We start from the raw sequence: 19,261 nt of genomic DNA on the forward strand, positions 1-19,261 counted from the left end.
TGTCTACTTCTGATGCTATGTGCAGCCATGTTGATTTGATATCACCCCTGAACTCGGAGATTGAGAAGACTACACCGAGTTCACAAGTAGGAATTTCCATTTGAGGGAGCGTTTTCTTTTCCCCTTTGGTTGGGAATTACAAGTTATGAAATTTAGTCGAATGCAGCAATAGTATCACAGGGTATTAGACATTGGTATTAGAGCACTGATATTGGATACCTGATACCAGTTTCCTTAGTTTCAGTAATACGCTGTTGACAAAAACTACACTGTAACAACCACTAATACTCTGCACATCTTCAATACTGGTATTTGGGGAAGATTTTCTCTTCCTGGTTGAGTAGTAAACTGCTCTCATCAGCCCCTTGACAGGAGCGAGTGATTGTCAGACTTTCTCTCTAAGGCCAAGACCAAAGACTTGCCTATATATATGAAAATCAAAGGCTATTCAAAAGTTACAGATTTTTTTTTCCCGAGGTAGAAAACAGTGTAGTAGAAAAACCCATACCCCAGGTTTTCTTTCTTGTTTTTTGTATTTCTCTATGAGAATCTGCTACAAATGTCTACAAACTCTGGCATTCAGATGAAGAGCTCTGTCTGCTTTGTTCTACTGTTTTGGACTGTTTTCACCTAATTTTATAAACTTTCTTGGAATTAAATGAATCACTGTGGGTCTAAGTTTCAATGTTAAAGACAATTACAAAGTAATATTCAATTACAAAGTAATATTCTTTTAGAATTCTCCACTGATTAAAATTAAACAAATAAAAATTCATCAGTAAAGTGATCGAGGTTGTGCTATCCTATTTAAAGCAGGATTGCTATAAGAACTGACAAACAATAGGTCTTCAGTGTGTGTGTGTGTGTGTGTGTGTGTGTGTGTGTGTGTGTGTGTGAAATAATCAATACGTACTTCACCCAGATTTCATAAAAATAGATTAGATTGTATCCTTGGAATCTGAAATGAAATAATTTTAATGACATTTCTGAACTTCCCAGAACAATATGGCTGCCACAGGCCAAATCAGTTTGTCTTCACACCATTTCATCATCTCCACGATCAATTTGGTGAGTCGTTCAGAAATTCTTTGGGGATGATACAAAAACACACACACACATAAACAAGTAAATCTCTTCAGCTTGATTTTTTCTGAGTAATGAGTAAGATTCTAACAGCAATCTTGTTTGGTTTTAATGTTGGAAGACGATGAATGGCACAACGCTGGCCCACACTTATCTCCTCACAGTGACCACAAACCACCCATGAGATGATGGAACACATCCAGATCTGGCTACCTTAATAAATCAGCAACACCAGACAAGATATGAATGGTTGTATTTGGGAAACTTTTCCAAATGTCATTCCAAAAACCATGAAAATCAAACGTGAATGCAAACACTTGGGCCATTTTTGGCCCATGTTACATTCGCCTGCTATAAATGATTGTTATGTGTCTAAACTCAATCATAACACTATGAAAACATAACTTAGTAAACCATTTCTGCTGAACCATATCTGAAGTGACATTGCTATATTTCCTTAAAATGTTGTCCCACACTGTTTTTCCTTTTCAGAGTGTGTTGTGTTACTTAAAGCTGGTGAGTTTAGCTAATTTTCTTACCACAACTGTGCTTACTTGGCTAAGCAAACCTAGCTATAATGAAATAACAGTCTTTTAAGTAAGATGGTCTCATTTTACAACGAAGATTCATCCGTTCTCGACTCCAAATAGATATGTGTGATATGTGTATCTTCTCATTGTTTGGTTGTTTCAGAGTGCATGCTTTGTTCCTTGTTGACCACAAGGGGACACCCAAGACTGCCAGAATCATGGATGCTGTGTCTTCGCAGGCCTCTCTTATGTCTTGGCTTCTCTAACTCTTTCTAGACAAATCTGTTTCTTCTTTTTGCTCTCCCTCACACTCAGTTTTCTCTCTAATCCTCATGTCACAAGGGCCTGCTTGAGAGAAATGACTGCCCTTTTCTCGCTGGGATCATTTGCTGACCTCTACAGCTGAAAAAAAAACTGTAAACTTTGCAGAGGAAGAGATGGATCTCTCAGACTTCAACAGGAGCAGGCATGGATATTCACACATCTGTGTTTATCTCCATCTTATTCTTTCAGACACTCACAATAATTTGAACTCACATTCTCCGAACCATCGCATGCTAGTGCATGGTTCCCGAGAGGCTCAATAAGTTTATCATAATGTTAGAGGACAGTTCTCCAAACCGTTCTGTGTTAGTCCAAAATTCCTGAGAGGTTCAAATTGTTTAAAGGTTCCCAGAACTTTAAGGGAACTTTCTTGGCCATTCCAGGTTAGTCCAAGGTTCCTGAGATTATTTATAAGTTGAGGGAACATTCTCTAGTTTCAATCTTTTTAAAGGTTCCCAGAACTTTAAGGGAACTTTCTTGGCCATACCAGGTTAGTCCAAAGTTTCTGAGATTATTTATAAGTTGAGGGAACATTCTCTAGTTTCAAATTATTTTAAGGTTCCTAGAAATTTAAGGGAACTTTCTTGGCCATCCCGGGTTAGTCCAAGGTTCCTGAGATCTTTTATAAGTTGAGGGAATGTTCTCTAGGTTCAAATTATTTAAAGGTCGCCAGAAAAATACGGGAACGTTCTCTGAACTATTCCGGGTTACTGCAAGGTTCATGAGAGGTTCATATTATTTAAGGTTACCGGAATGTTACAGGAACCTTCTCTGAACCATAATGCTCAACAAAATGCGAACCTTATATTGCTGTAAAGAAAACTTTCACAGAAAACCTAACGGGAACTATCTATTGTTATAATGGTTCAGGAACCAAAAACAAACGTTCCCAGAACGTTCTGGAAACCAATGACTGGTAGCTGGGAAGACGGTGTGGCCTCATTAAACTTCTTTTTTCACAACGCAGTTCTTTGTCTTGACAGACTCAGACGCTGTGTGGCGCTAAAAACAACCAATAATTTGACAAAAAAAAAAAAAAAGTATTCGTAAGCATGTTAAATGTCTTGTTTTTGTTTTGCTTTCTCTCCCTCCGTTCACTCTTCCCTTATTAACAGTCTGACGGATCACCCCTGTTTTTGCCTGTTTTTGTACTTTCCCTCGCCCGCGTCGCTACGCCTCTGTACGTGATCGCGGTGGACTGTACCAACTGCGGGGGGGGGAGATGGGGAATCCGAGACCTCGTTCATTTCAGCACCATCCCGATTGCGAGGTGGTGTCTTGGCTATCGGCGGTGTAACCATGCAAAGCGAGCAAGCGAACAGACGGTCAGAGGAACGACGATGCTGCGAGAAACGACACGACTTCCTGCCCTGTGCGCGAGCTGTCGTTGCTGGGTGATATATTAGAAATACCGGATGTAGTATTGCGCGCGTGGAGCAGTATACAGAGCAGTATAGAGCAGCAGCAGTAGCTTATAGATTATTACTGAAACAAAACAGGACCTTAGCAGGGCTTACAGTGTTGTGGGACCCCTTGGAGAAGGGAGGGGTGTGAGTACACCCGTACAGGAGAAAAAAAAGACAGTCCCTTTGTTTACATCAGGATGGATGTGAGGATGCTGCGGTGTAAAGCAGTGGAGATTACACTCCTCCTATGGATACTGAACGCGCTTCCGAAAAACGACGTGGCGCGCGCTGCATCCCGTGAGTACCCTATCTAATAAAAGACATAACGGAGAGCTGAGAAACCTGGTTACTCCGAGTGATTGCACATGCACAGTGCTGAATTCATTCATGCACAGGCTTTAACTAAAGCAGTGCTGTGTTGTGCACATCCAGTGCTGCAACAGCCTCCAGAAAGAAAGCATGACCTGACCTCTGGATCCTTTTCAGGACTTCTAAAAAAAAATTATAATAATAAAAATCCTCAAGCATGCAAATAAATCAGCTCCACCAAACCATTTGTAAAGGAACAAGAAGAAAAAGTCAAACAGTTGCTAAACAGAAATGATATGTCTGCATATGCATGCATATACTGTACTGTAGTTGACAGTATGCAGTATGCAACTTAATTGTTTTTAATGAAGTATGAATTTGACAGTACTCATGATAGAGTCCAGAATAAAGCAGGATCCTTTTCAGGAGTTTCACAAAGTCACAACTGAACCATGTACAAGAGAACAGGAAAAAACAACTGAAACATTTGGTAAAAACAAACAAATAAATAAATTAATAATAATAATAATAATAATAATAATAATAATAATAATAATATATGGCATATATGGTACACTCTCAGAAATCAAGGTACCAAAGAGTACTTTTCCTTGTCGCTGTGGTGGTACCATTAAGGGTGCATGTTTTGTGAATATGTCCTTATATGTACTTTTATATTACTTTTTTAATATGGGTACTTTTAAACATAATTGAAGTTACATATTTAGATCTAAAGACCACTAATGTATTTAAAGGTACTGACTAATTAAAGGTACATCACATGCACCTTCTTAGATAAATATTAAAGCTACAGAACAGGTACCGTTCATATTACCACCCCAGCACAAAGTACTCTTTTTGGGAGTGTTCTATATTTGATAGTTTGTCAAATATTATGTGAAAAAGTGTCACAATTAGCTCCAGAATGAAGCAGGACCCGACCAAAATCCTCAGTAATGAATTCATTCTTACAATTCTTTATTGTTAATTTAATCCTAGAATGGATTTTCTGGCATGGAAGCTCTTCTTTCATCCCACAGCTTGACTTCTAATCCTTTATGTGACTGATGCTTGGAAAAGTTTAATGATTGTCTGAGGTTATGAGTGGGACTCGTACCAAATTCGCTCTTCCTTTTATCCAAGACATACATCTTCATTTTCCATGCAATCAAACACCACATGGGTCGATATATCCTTTTGTATCCTCATAAGCAAATGCCATAAATCTGAATCTTGAATGCTGCAAGTCCACTATGGTCCATTCTGCAGAAAATATTCGAATCATTAATAAATCATACGCGGGAGGGATGTGCGGTGGCTGCTGATGGTCCAAGTCCTCAGGGACTCCAAGACATATCATATATTAATTTAATCTGCAAAAAAACACCTGAGCCAGGTCACTCAGGTGCTCTAGAAACTGGAAGACAATAAAAATAGGTGTAGGGATGGGTAATATACCAAAAAAATAAATAATCACGATACTCAAGGACATGTTTATGGTGCACAAAATGAATTGTGGCTCTTTTTGTTGGCTTCAAACAAGCTATTGTAAAGGAACAGGAAGTTGAAAAATAAATAACATTGCCATATAGGCTACAATATTTGATCGTTTTTAATGAAGTATGCAGCCGGTCAGTGTTTCTAGACTCATGACATAATTTATTGTGACCCTTTTTTTTGCGACCCCCAACTACCCCCTAACTACTCGTCTCTCAGGAAGCCAGAAACTCTGATTTCATGTCATTATCGGCTTTCCAGGAGAGCAATGAAAGCTGAAATTAGCACATTGTCATAGAATCTATCCGATTACAAACTGCGACACATGAGAGCACAAGTCCTGACTGTGATTTAGAAGTGGCCTTTGCTGTCTGTGATATCTATTTTTAATTTAAAGTAGTTCACAGCGTTACATAACGTCCATAGCGCTGCTTTTGATTCTTCAGTACCTTTGGTGTATATCACTGTATATTCATAATATATTTATAACCGGTCTCGATAAAAGATTTGGACTTTGGTGTTTTGAGGGCCAGTGGATTGAGGTTTTTTTATTTTTTATTTTTTATTTTTAGTGCATGCTATAACAGTGGGGTTTTAAGTATCCTGCATCTGTCCGCTTTCTCAGATCATTACTGTGACCTTCTGTCTCGCCTGTATGGTGCATTTCTGTAAAGAATCAGGGCTTTAGAGAGTATCTGTTGCCCATAAGACACACAAATAGACACGGTGCAAGGAAAGAAGGCAGAACCTTAAATCGTCCAAGCATGCACACCTTCTAACACACATTTTGGCTGTCAGAGCTCTTACTAAGGGTTTGTTAAAACGCAGTGAATGTTGTACGATGGAGCAGTTTTGTATCTTCCTCCCCAAAATGCAATTAAATGAAATGGTGTACAGTTCACCCAAACAAAAGCCGGGGAATAAACCGACAATAAATAGCTCCAAGTCCTACATTAGAGGCACCTGAGGGAACAGCCTCAAACATCAAACTCAAGGGCAAAGTTGGAAGGCGTATTACCTATGAAACATTTATGACATATTATCACTGACTAAGACAATATCTATACCATATTAACAGGATCTCACCCTCCCGTTGGCTGTGACTCCACGCGGAGATTACGGCTTCGGTGTTTTGTGATGCTAATGAGGAAGCTCATTGAGACTCAAGGCACCTGCCACCCCAATTCCTAGAACCGTGTGCCACGTCGACCCTCCCCCCATTCTTCAGGCACAATCCTTTGTCAGATGGACGGAACTGAACAAAGGCCTCAGCTTGCTCCGAGCGATGAGCATGGAGAAAATAAAACACACCTTATATACACACCAATATATCTTTTATCTAATGTCTTAATTATGTATGAGGTTATTGGTTAGTTTTGTGCTTTACACTCCAGAAACAGAAAGCGATGTTTAGAAAAGTGAATGCTGCACAGCGTGCTTGATTAGAAGAGATCTTGAGAGACACAGAGAATTTGCAGAAATATAAGCACCTATTATTCGTGTTTAAATACATTAATAAGCGTAAACAAATATATGTAGTGAACACATAAGTGAACATCCTGTAGTCTGTATCGTAAGATTGAGACACTAGCTGGAGAAACATCACAAAATAGAGCAGAAAATTGAAAGAAACACTTCCTCTCTCTCTCTCTCTCTCTCTCTCTCTTTTTCACACACAAAGACCCCCGTGTGTGTTGTCCAGCCATGGAACATCCGTGTCACCCTCAGCTCTCCCTTCATCTGCAAGCAGACACGGTGTTGAGAACAAGGCAGGAGAACAAAGGCGGCTCAGCAGGGGTCCATTCACCGGCTCTGTTAGCTCATTAATACAAAATGTGGCTGTTGATTCTGGTCCTGTAATGGACAGCTCAGACTATAAACCTAATCGCTTGTGTTGACTCAGAGCAGCTGCTGGCTCAAGCACGATCCAATGATTAAAGCCTCATGGCTGTATTGTAACGAAAGACTGGGAGAGAAGGAGAAGCTGAGTGTAAACATCTGTTCTTTGGTTGCATTAAAAATGATAGAGTTTCAGTTGTTCTCTCGGTGTCTGTTCGGGTTCTCTCCAGTTTCTTTCCACCTTCCAATAACGTAGATTGGATATTTTACATTGCCCTATTGTATTCCTGTTTCACGCTTCCTGTTCCTGGGATTGACTCCGGATCTACCATGACCCCATGGATAAAGCTTACAGAAGATGAATAACATGTTTTTGGCTGGAGGTATCTCAAGGTTAGAGATGTACCAAAACATATGGACCAGATGTATATAATGTCATTCATACACACATCTGGGATATTTTATGCATGGCATTATGAGTTCTGGGTCTAATTTCTGATTCAGATTTTTCAGTACAATTAGTTTCCATTGCCAGTTTATAGCACAGGAAGTGCATTTTCATTCATTTATTGATCTTCAGTAACCACTTTATCCTGGTCAGGGTCATGGTGGATCCGGGGTCTATCCCAGGAACACCGAACCCAAGGCGGGAATACATCCTGTGTGTCATACAAGTGCACCATAAACACACACAGACTCGTACAGTCATTCACAGGACAATTTCGAGTCACAATTTCATCTTTTGACATGTTTTTGGGAAATCGGAGAACCCAGAGGACACTGGGAGAACATGCGAAACTCCACACAGACTGGATCCCAAGGTCAGGATCGAACCAGAGACCCTGGGGATGTGAGGCAACAGCACTGCTCTTCGCTACCCTGCACCACCAAGCTACCCCAGGAAGTACATATTTTAATGGAGCTTGGAAGCTGACAAAAGTATTTAAAAGTATATGAAAGTTTATGCTGTACTCAAACAGCGCATTTCCTACAGCGAGGTTAAACACTAGATGCCCAACATAACTATTTAGGTAAAATTCTATCTGATTAGGCAGTTAGTTATTAGCTTGGTGGAAATCATTAGCAGCTAATAGCCAGAGGAATAGGAATATACGTATTTCAGTAGACCGTAAAAAGTTTAGACGCACTAAGCTCATTACAGTTCATGTCTTAGGTTTTGACTCCAATTAACTCCACTTCACTATTTGAGTAGAACAAGAAAAAAACAAAGAAATTAGAAATTTTTACCATCTACTTTTCCCTGGAAATCTTGGATGCTTCATTTTTTTTTTTTACCTAGTTTACATAAAACTTTTGGGATATGAATTTTTTGAGATTGGTATTTAGGGTTAAGATTTTTTGTAATTATGAATGATATGTTATTTAAAAAGCAAATTTTACCCCAGCAAGTTCAAAACAAAGAAAAAACTGTAAAAACTTAAAAAAATAAACAAACCATTAAAAATGTAAATGTATGAAATACACCACAGAAAAAAAATTATGACCTGTTTATCATTCAAATTTAAAAATTTCAAATCTGAATACTTGTTTCAGCTTCTAAGCACCATATTTTTAATAAAATAATTATCATTTAGCATTTTTAGCCATTTATTGGGCAATAAACCTCTTTTCTTGTATAGGGAGATTTTTGGCTTCCGCTTGGGTAATACTAGTGGGTTTGACCATACAACATTTATTTTATTTTATGTTATTTAATTAAACTTTATTTAATTTTTACATCTTGACTGTCTTCATGTATTGAGGCAGAGAAAAAAAACTGGATTGTGTAAGCATGTGAAACTCTCTACAATATAATTTGCAGGAAATTGTGTCACTTTTAAAGCATCTCTGGCACTTTTTTGTTTGAATTTAAACCAGAAGTACACAGCATTCAAGTGGTTCTGGCTGAGCTCTTGCAACATCCGGCACAGTAGCACTATCGCTCTTTGAGAGCGCTTAAACGTTGCCTCTTCGCTGTCAGTTTGAAAGGTTCTCCGTGAAGATGTGCTGTGATTCGGGTACGGAAACTCTCCCGAGTTGCGAACATTGATTTCCTGATGTCCCATCCTCAGGGTTTCTCCAGTGGAGGTGCAGATATTGAAAACAGCCTTAATTGCAACGAGGATGAAAAAGGGGATTCACTATCCATTGGCTAAAGCGAGGGAGATAGAAAATGAAATTTCATATTGATTAATGATAAAAGGTCAGGAGAAAGCTTTCTCGGATGATGGGAGCCAGCATCGGGTTCCTGGAAAGGTAGAAGGCGGGATGGCTGCATGCCAGAGGTGGCGTCCATTTTGCCAGTCAGCTTAGCATGATGCTGCTCGGCTAGCACAGTTTAGAAGTCACAAGCACTTGATAAAGCTTTACTTTACCAACATTCACTAACAATGCTAATGATGGACTGAAGTTGATAGAAGACTGTTGTCATTTTGTACAAAAAGAGAGCTTATGCTAGCTGGAACATGCTATTTTACAATCCGAACAGAAAAGTGTCTGTTAAGCCACAGATCTCTGCGACAAGATGCTAAGTTTCAATGCCAAATAATCCCTAAATTATTAACTAATATTTAGACATGATAGTTCATGGTGAGATTTTAATTAAATGGTTAAATGGAGTAGACTTGCTTTTGTAGAATAATGGATATGCATAGATAGGAATGTGGATCCAGATGTGGATCCAGCAAAGTGTTTCAGTGGACATGAACAAGTATTCAAAAAAATACTGTAGCAGAGCCAATAGACGTGTGAAAACATCTGGTCGTCGTTTAGTGATACTAGTTTTCTAAACATGAAACCATCACTGCTGCGGTTTAACCAATCACATGCGTTTATGTAACTTATTTCACTGAAGGTAGCTCATCGAACCAGAGACTTTAGTTCATAAAGTGAAGAGCTTCAGAGACTTTGATAGATTTATTTGATTTACACTATTTAGTCTATTAGCGAACTTGTGGCTTGTTTAAAGAAAAGTCGATGATGAAAATAGAACTGAGAGAGATGTATGCGTTTTCTCACTGTGACAAATTCACAACAAATGTCTCATCTGTAGAGTCCATGGCACAAGTCAAAAGTGGTGATGTGAAACTCTGAATTGTCTTATTTATAGCTATAATCTAACCATTAATGGTTAAACAAAGGCATATGAATGCTTGTAACCATTCAGTCACCATGTTAGTCACTTATTCAGACCCAAGGAAATTTATATAACTGGACCTTCAGAAATTGTAGCAATACCCATGGTGTGTAACATTAAGGGCGAGATATCCATGTGTAGTAACATATTCTGGTCAGTGGACTCCAGTAGATCCACTTGTACAATCAAAGTTCGAGATTTCAGACTGACCTTATTATCGCAGATTTGATACTTCAGCAGATATCTTTTAGTGAAGTCTAATATCTGAGTAGTATCAGGCCCTGTCCATACGGATTGTTGAGAATGTAGAGTAGTACTGTACTCATGTAGCTGTATGAGCTGATGTTACTGACTTACTGACTTATTATTATTACAGTATAATAACTCACTAAGTCATATTATTAAGTGTGGTCTGACGGGTTTGCCCATTAATACATTTTTTCTCTGTTTTTTGCCCTCTCTCCATAAAATCTATGGAGAAATTTTTAAAACTTGTGTTCCCTATTTTTGAAAATACCCATTGTGTGTGTTTTGTTATGAATGTGCAAGGACTCGTTTATCATGGCTGCTGACCAGACTGTTGCTACCTGGTTCTCTAATTTCTCATTCGATAACGTGTTCGCAATTTAATTTCACTTTGTTTTATTGTTACGCCCTCGTGCAAATGAGATTTTGGACACTTTCCCAGTATTCAACTGTAACCTTACGCTGCATTTCCACCTCACCATCAAGCCACAAGTGTTTGTCGTTTTTCATTTTAGATTTTTTTGCCTAACTGTGACCAGGATGGAGTGATTAGTCAAGATAAATGAATGAATTAACTTTTGGCTATGTTGTTTTTTCTCTTTTTCTCTGTCGCATTTCACTCAATAAACAGTCCTTAACCTTTTTCTAAATGTTATTCATACTGTCAGCACCTACTGGACTGGCTTTTTTTCCGTTAATGGCGATATTTTCAAAGCTGTGAAAGAGCTGTGTGGAAGAGAATTTTTTTAAATTCACTATCCGTTTGTCTGCAGTGGCACAGTTTTCTCATTGCAGGCCGTGGTGCATGGCAGGTTAAAGACTGCAGAGGTGTGAGAGAGGGAGAACTCCATCAGTTCAGAACATGGTCGAGTCCCAGGAGCCGAGTCTGACACAGATCCTCAGACAGAGAGAGGTTGCCCGAGTTTCTAAAACTACTTTATCTGCAGCACTCGCCTCGCTCGTCAAGATGTTCTGCAGAGTCATGTATGAAATATTCAAAATTGACAGTCTTCAAAAGAAAATACAGCACTTTTGTTCTGTAGCTGCACTGTTATGGGGTTATGGTAGTGTATGGTAGGTAATGATTGAGGACCATTCATTCATTCATTCATTCATTCAAATATTAATTCATTCATCAATTTAATGTTGTAACCAAATGCATTCTAATTTACATGATATTTTGCTGGTGGGATTTTGAGCAAGACCCTAGCATGCGACTTTCATATTAATTAATAATTAACATGTGATCTTCAATAAAGTCAGAGAAATTCTGAGTCGACAGTTTTAGTTTAAACATCTTTCATCAACATGTCAGTCTATATCCATTTTTAAACCATTTCCTAGATTAGTGATAGTGGTGCCGATAGGAATTCATGTCTACCTAAAGAGAGCGATGCAGCAGCGCTTTAGCCCTTTAGTCTGTTCACCTTTCTCACCTCCTCATCTGTACACTCTGCTCAAACAGATCGTGGTCGTGTAGATCGCAAACTAGAGAGGCGAATCTTTGCCGAAATTCAGCGCAACTGCTTCGGATGAGTCCAGCGTTTTCTCTTTAATACTTCTACATTCTATTTCTCATTAATGTGACACTGAAAAGAAATTCTTGCGCTTGTATTTTTGCACGTAACCTTTAGCCATGCAAATTACATTAAAGTAGCAGCAGTATTTCCCATACACCAACTAGTTGTTAGACAGCTTTCAGAGCATAAAAATAGGAACAGGAAATTGGATACACAACACTATTGCACTGGCTTTCATCACAATCCACATACACACACACACACACATTCGCCCTTCAGGAGCCCTGCAGCTGCTCTGACTTTGGCGTGGAATTCTAAATTTTGACCTCGGGGGAAAACTCTTCGGTTTGTGTCATTTTTTTTTTTTTTTTCAATTTGAGCTGCGAAATGCCACAGGGGCAAACACTAAATAGAAATGTCAGTGTTCATTAATCCACGCTCTTCCATCTCCGTTCTTTGTCCCCCCACTCGTGTCGCTCAAATACCTGCAGGTGAAAGCAGTGTAATTTCACTCCTTCCCTGAAAACCTCTCATTCAGTATTCATGAGAATAGAATATGCAGAAGAATACATCCTCCTAAGATGCTCCACAGGTAATTACAACGAGACAGGGGTGGAAAGATTTAGCAACTGGGTAACTGGAAGCAGTCTCAATATTTACGAAACGGATGCGTTGATTCAAAACAGCGTGGATCTGCAAATGTTGGGATGAAGTTATGACTGATAACGCACAGCCTGCTGTTAATTAATCATTTCAAATCAGGATTATAGGTCTAGACACAAGCGATGGCACCGATTCAATATCCAGTATCGTTATTGGGCCTAAACTACCAGAAAGCACTAAATCAGATATTGGAATAAAAACAAAACAAGTTAGTTGTAGCATATCATAATGTAAATCAACATAAAGCAGGTCATGTGATAATAACAGTAGCTAGCTATTTACCAAAGCACATGCTATATAGCTAGCTATTGACCAAAGCACATGTGCAAGTTACTATCATATTAGCTGTGCGAAAGTACATTATAAATAATAAACTTTTTGTTTTGAGCAGTTTGAGTATGGTCATTTTAGTTATGATTTAATGAATGAGATATTAAAGCTTATTTAAAAATGTCGTAATTCAAGTTGTCATCATAATGAGCTATGAATATGAATGTAAATAGTATATTCACAAATAATTACACCTCTGGAAAACTTCTGAAGAAATTTATTTCTAAACAAGTCATTATTTGTTTTATAGTTTGTTCCTGTTTGCAATAATGAATTCTTAAGAGTATCAGCTGAGTATGTGTATTCGTTTTTGATAAATGATGAAATTAAAAACATTTCTTGGTTAAAAATATATATACACACAGTACTGTGCAAAAGGCACCTTATTTTTGTTTCGTACAAACTTTGTTAGAGATTTTTATTTTATAGCTTCTGTATTACTGATTCAGTACAAAAACCTTTTAGATTCCAAACATTAGTTTTCCAGCACAAAATTAAATGTTAGAGAAAAATGTTTGTATGTCAGTAAATGAAGCAACATATTACATAAGAGACACTTTTCAGATAAAAAACATAATGAAGGCTGCTGGGTTTCGCTGCAAAAATAAGAAGCGAGTCGACAGTCAAAGTCTCCAGAAGAACTGTGGCTGCTTCTGCAAGATGCTCAGTAACACTTACAGCTCATTTCCTTATAAAACTGCACACACTGCACCTGAGAATACTGTTTACTGCTCCTTATAGTATTTTTTTAATGTAGAAACATTTAATTTCATTATTTTTGAAGGCATCTTTGCTCTACAGCATTTCTTTGCATGTGCCTAAGACTTTTGCACAGTACTGTATATCATTAAAGTAATCAGAAAATGCCCGTGCTATTTAATAGACATGTTTACTGAACCATTTTGACAATTACTGAAGTTTGTTGTGGCTTCAGTTTGGATCGTGAATTATTCGTCATCTGAATTTCCATAGTGATCATAGTAAAGCTGATCAGCTGTATGCATTATTTATCAAGGCTGCTATACTATCAGCTCCATTACCACACGTAAAAAATGTTATCCATTAGCTAATTGTGCATGAAGATGTGGGCGTCTTGAGAGACTTGAGAGTTTATTACTGAAGTATATTGCGGTGCTGCTCAGGATTCTGACTGCAAAAGCTGCAGAATCCCTCTCATTCAGTATCACAAGTCATTGAGAGTATAGTTCTCCAGAAGCAGACTGACTGTAATCTGATGCTGAACTTCCAGAGTTCACTTCCAGTCACGACTCTGAGATGCTTTTCATGTCTGTTAACTGAGACTGGGATCCACGGCTCGTTCCCTCGACGGGCCTTAAATTGACGGCTTGACATCTTTCTTAAGCCACAAGGAAGTTATTGGTTTAAAAAAAAAAGCTGACGATGTCTTCAAAGTCCTCTGACGGAGAAATGAGAATTCCTGATGATTGTGGACCTGCCTGCACAGTGAGAGTTGTTGAAAAGAACTGGCTCCTTGTCAAGAAACTCGCAGGATTTTTAGTTCTTGTGACAGGTCTGATGGTACAGAGACGTTTATGTTTACCTTCACATCCATGAATTAGCTAGCACTAATGTATGCAGTGTCTGGGTGTTAGCTTTGACATTTGTTTAGCAGACAAGCTCCTGGCCATGAGAATGAGAACAGTGGCTCTGTGCTGTTATAGCTCGCATTGCGAATGCAGAAAGAGACACAGCTGTCTGTCTGCAAGACTAATGCACTCCCTGTCTGTCTACTGGCGCCGAGGAGAGAGCCACGTAATTCTCCGTAGTGGATTCAGACTGTGAAGTGATGCACAGACAGACAAATATATACACAAAGACAAGCAGGTAGACAGAAAAAAGACGGCGGATTACATAAACATACAATTAAAGAGATAGATAGCTAAAAAGATAGATACAGAGAGACAGACATACGGACTGGGAGACAGACATACAGTGAAGCAATGGACAGACAGATAGACAGACAGTTAAAGTGATAGACAGACAGATAGAGAGATACATAGGTAGATAAACATACAATTAAAGAGATGGATAGCTAAAAAGATAGATACAGAGAGATAGCCATACAGTCTGGGAGATGGACATACTGATGAAGCAATATACAGACATCTAGACAGACAGTTAAAGTGACAGATAGACAGACAGATAGAGAGATAGATAGACAGAAAGACAGGGGGATAGATAAGCATACAATTAAAGAAATAGACAGAAAGACATAGCTAAAAAAAGATAGATACAGAGCGATAGACATAGAGACTGGGAGATAGACATACAGATGAAGCAATAGACAGACAGTTAAAGTGATAGGCAGACAGATAGATAGATAGATAGATAGATAGATAGATAGATAGATAGATAGGCAGACAGACAGGGGATAGATAAGCATACAATTAAAGAAATAGACAGATAGCTAAAAAAGATAGATACAGAGCAACAGGCATAGACACTGGTAGACATGAAGCAATAGACAGATAAATCAAAAGACGGAGAGATAGACAGACAGATAGGGGGATAGATAAATAGACAAAGAGATAGACAGACAGTTGAAAAGAGTGATACAGACTAACAGACATATAGTACATACTGAGAGACAGACAGAAAGATGAAGCAATAGACAGGGAGACAGGGGGATAGATGAACAGATAAACAGAGAGAGATCGATAGACAGATATACACAGTAAGGCAGATAGACAGACAAACAGATTAAGCAGTAGATACAGGGAGATAAACATACAGGACAGAAAGACGGAAAAGGGATGGATATCGACAGACACATAGACAGACAGACAGACAGACGAACAGAAAGATAAAGAGAGCAACATAACGGATTTTAGGTTTGACAGATATATCAAGAGACAGATACATAGGTAGACTGGGAGACAGATAGAGATAGAAAGATAGACACACACACACACACACACACACACGGAATAGACAGAGAGATAGGCACATACAGACAGGTAATCAGACAGATGGGCAGACAAGGAGAGATAGAGAAAGTTGGAAAGAGAGATCATAAAATATCACTTTGCTGTTGGAAGGTATGACATGATGAACTTTCAAGGACAAACAGAAGCTAGCTCTCTTTTCATATCATACACACTCACTGCTAATGAATAAAAAAAGATACATTTAGGACTAAATCTCACCAAGGTTTTTCTTCATACTTAAACAGTACACATCAATCTCTGTGAACAGAGCAACTCTCTCTCTCTCTCTGTCTCTCTCTCTTCTGGTCTGATCTCTCTTTCTCCCTGCTTCCTGATATGCACGGTAATGGCAGGGGATGAGCGGTGGTAATGGTGGGCATCAGTGAAATAGACGTAAATTGTTTTTATGCTGTAGAACGTAAAGGCCGATAGGTGTTTTTCCTCCACAATATGGCTGCATGCCTGAGTTCCTTTATTGCAGCCGGAGATGGAGAAACACGATTAACGTTCCGCTATCTGCTCTCGCTAATGGAGGCTTAAAGGCAGCGTTTAATGGGTTGGACCGGCGTAGGGAAATTTCATTTACCCCTGTCCACTCTTCACTCCTTACCAACTACACCCATAAATACTCAGCAGTATGACTGCAGGAACTTTACTTTACTGGGATCAGCTTTTTCGTTTCACTTTTGACATTATGATGAATACAACAAGAATGGATTAGCTTTGTCACTTTCCCATGCTTTATTCATAAGGAGCTCATATCCTCACAGGAGTGTATTCAGAGTTGAGTGCATAGTCTGGATTTAATACTGAAATTGTGTACGCCACTGTTCAGACCTCAAAAGTAATTTAGTAGTTTGATTTAGTATCTCGAGGCTTCATTAAATTGTGCGTATAAGTAACTGTTGGAGTACTATATAAAAAAAAAGCATAATAAGAGGATGTGCTAGATCAAGTGCAGGATCAAGTGCTATTTTACTAATTTAAATTTTTCCATACTGATGGTATTAGATGTTTATTTCAATGCTTACCAGATTCTCATTCATATATCTTATATTCAGATTAGTTTTTTCTCCATATTTCAATTGTCTTTTGCCTTCGTGTTACTTCGTATTACATTTGACAGCAAAGAAAATACATCGCTATTTCAGTCCATATTTTCTATCCCAGATTTTTTGAGTTTAAAGGCAAGTAAACACTGAACTACACACAGGTAATTTGTATAATCTGAATGGATACCTCAGAGAACCTGTACATGTGTAACCCCACGCTGAATACACTCAACTTTCCCCGTGTAAATATGGATGTTACCTTTGTATTTAAGTCACCAACTCTGAATACAGCCCTCAGATAGTAGTGATGATCAAGGCTCAGGTCCATATTCTGACTCACTTAAATGAGATGTTCTGTTTAAATCTGCTTGCTCACATTGAGGTACAATTATGTTTGGGAATAGCTTCTGAGAATAGGAACCCAATTGAGCTGTCATTCCCTTTAGAGGACACACAGGCTATTTTTATAAAAATCTCAAGTCAGCAGTCTCGTTGCGTTTAGAGGTATAATGAGGCAAGGTGTTAAATAAGGACAGCTATAGATGCCTTTATTACATATTGCGATAAAGGTGAGGTTATTGAAGAGATAGGCAGTATATGATTATAGATTCTAATACTGAAATTAAAACTGTATGAGCGTGCACGTGTGTATGAGTTTCTGAATGTGTGTGCTTTTTTAAATGATTGCCTGCTGGTTCAGGTTTCAATCTCATTACGTGATTGTGATCGTGATCGTGCTTTTGGATGTGAGGTACATATTGCACTCCTTCCACATGGAGATGGCAATTATGCAGACCTGATCTATTCCTAGCACGCTGTACACAATAGTGCTGCTTCATTTTTGTATCTGTGTTATTATTGCATGTCCTTTTTTTCAAGTTACACCAAGTGAGTCAGCCTAGAGACAGTTTTACTCAGTGGACTCTACTCCTGAAAAAGTACATGCACTGGATTTCCTTGGGATGCCCAGAAACTAGGTGATTTTATATACAATGCAATTCAGTGACAAACTCAAAGAAAATGATTTGCAAAGAGCTGTACTACCACAGTGTCCCCCGTTCTTATTCCAACAATTCCTGGTTCCTGCTTCCTATGATTATTCTAAGCTCTAGTGTTAGTGTTCGCTAGTAGTTTCTACTTACAAGCCTTCTTCTGATTTTTGCCCATACTAACCACCAGGATGTGGTGAGAATGACCTATATGCCTTCTTGTGTGCCATATTTCCAATAGCATTCTCTCTTCTCTTCTGCCATGGTGAGTGTATTTTTTTATACATTACAAGCACTTTTCTAGTGGAAAGTTATGGCACCTGCTAGCTTTGAGTTGCCTTTTGCTTTAGCATTATTGGCCTTACTAGCTATCTCTCACCACACTGTTCACTCTACAAATGCTGTTTGTTCTGCATTTTTACTCAGTAAGTGGCACTCACTTATTCTCACTTACACTCTCATTCTCCCCACCAGCTTGGGTTCCCCTCGACGCTATCTCTGATGTTTATTTGAGTGGTTGGGTGTTTTTTGTCTCACCATACCACATACTGCTCTTGGTTTAGTCTCCAGAGTTACCAGAATTTATGCTTATACGCAGTGTCAATCCCGTAGAAGCCAAAGACTGACACCAGCTACTCACAGCCTCAGTACTTACAAACTTAAGGAAGCAGTACCTTGCTCAGACATTGCCACAAACAAAATCCACTCAAGAGGCTATCACACTCAACTTATACTATAGGCTATTATGTAGTGAAATTTAGAGTAACCACGTAATAGTCGAGCGGAGAGATGCACAATCTTCCAGCATACAGTCTAGCAGCTCGTTTTGAGTGCTTTTAGATGTAACTTTCCAGAGCTCACCTCAAAAACATACAAAAGACCATAAACTAGCCCAGAAAATTTGGGCATCTGAAAAGGGAGACACATTTTTCTTCTTTGACTCAGCTTTTGTGTGAGAAACAAGGTCACCGTGGTGCAGACACAAATATATGTTACAGCAGAAGTGGTTCTGTACATCATACACACACTGTCTGCTCTTTCACTTTGCCTTTGTTTGCAGAAATTTATTACATTTAATACATAAAACAAGATTTTGGTGGCTTCGGAATATTTTTAAACTAGCCCACACTGGCAACCCTGTCATTAACAGTCCTGTTCGGTGGGGCAGAGTGATTCCTGCCCCAGTGGACCTCAATTAGAGCTTGTCGCAGTTCCCATTTTTTGACGACTAGATGCAATAATAACTCTATGGAGCTAAATGTGGTGCTGAGAACGCTGCCTCACGAATGTGCAAATTCCAGTATTTCACTGGAATCAACAAGCCACCACTGATCTATTTTATAGCACAGAACCTTTTTTTCCTGGAGCTACTAATAATAAAAATGAAAG

General features: G+C 38.7%; 1 protein-coding gene across 1 annotated transcript in view; it reads left to right on the forward strand.

Annotated features, from left to right (window-relative positions):
• The first annotated feature begins 3,067 nt into the window (after nt 1-3,067).
• The window catches only part of cntnap2b (contactin associated protein 2b), a 55,575-nt gene continuing 39,381 nt past the window's right edge, over nt 3,068-19,261 (forward strand). The window contains exon 1 of the mRNA XM_026946359.3: nt 3,068-3,640. Within this exon, the coding sequence (XP_026802160.2) occupies nt 3,541-3,640 (100 nt within the window). The 5' untranslated portion in view covers nt 3,068-3,540. The remainder of the gene's footprint in view (nt 3,641-19,261) is intronic.

The sequence above is a fragment of the Pangasianodon hypophthalmus genome, chromosome 21 (assembly GCF_027358585.1).
Source record: "Pangasianodon hypophthalmus isolate fPanHyp1 chromosome 21, fPanHyp1.pri, whole genome shotgun sequence".
Taxonomy (NCBI): domain Eukaryota; kingdom Metazoa; phylum Chordata; class Actinopteri; order Siluriformes; family Pangasiidae; genus Pangasianodon; species Pangasianodon hypophthalmus.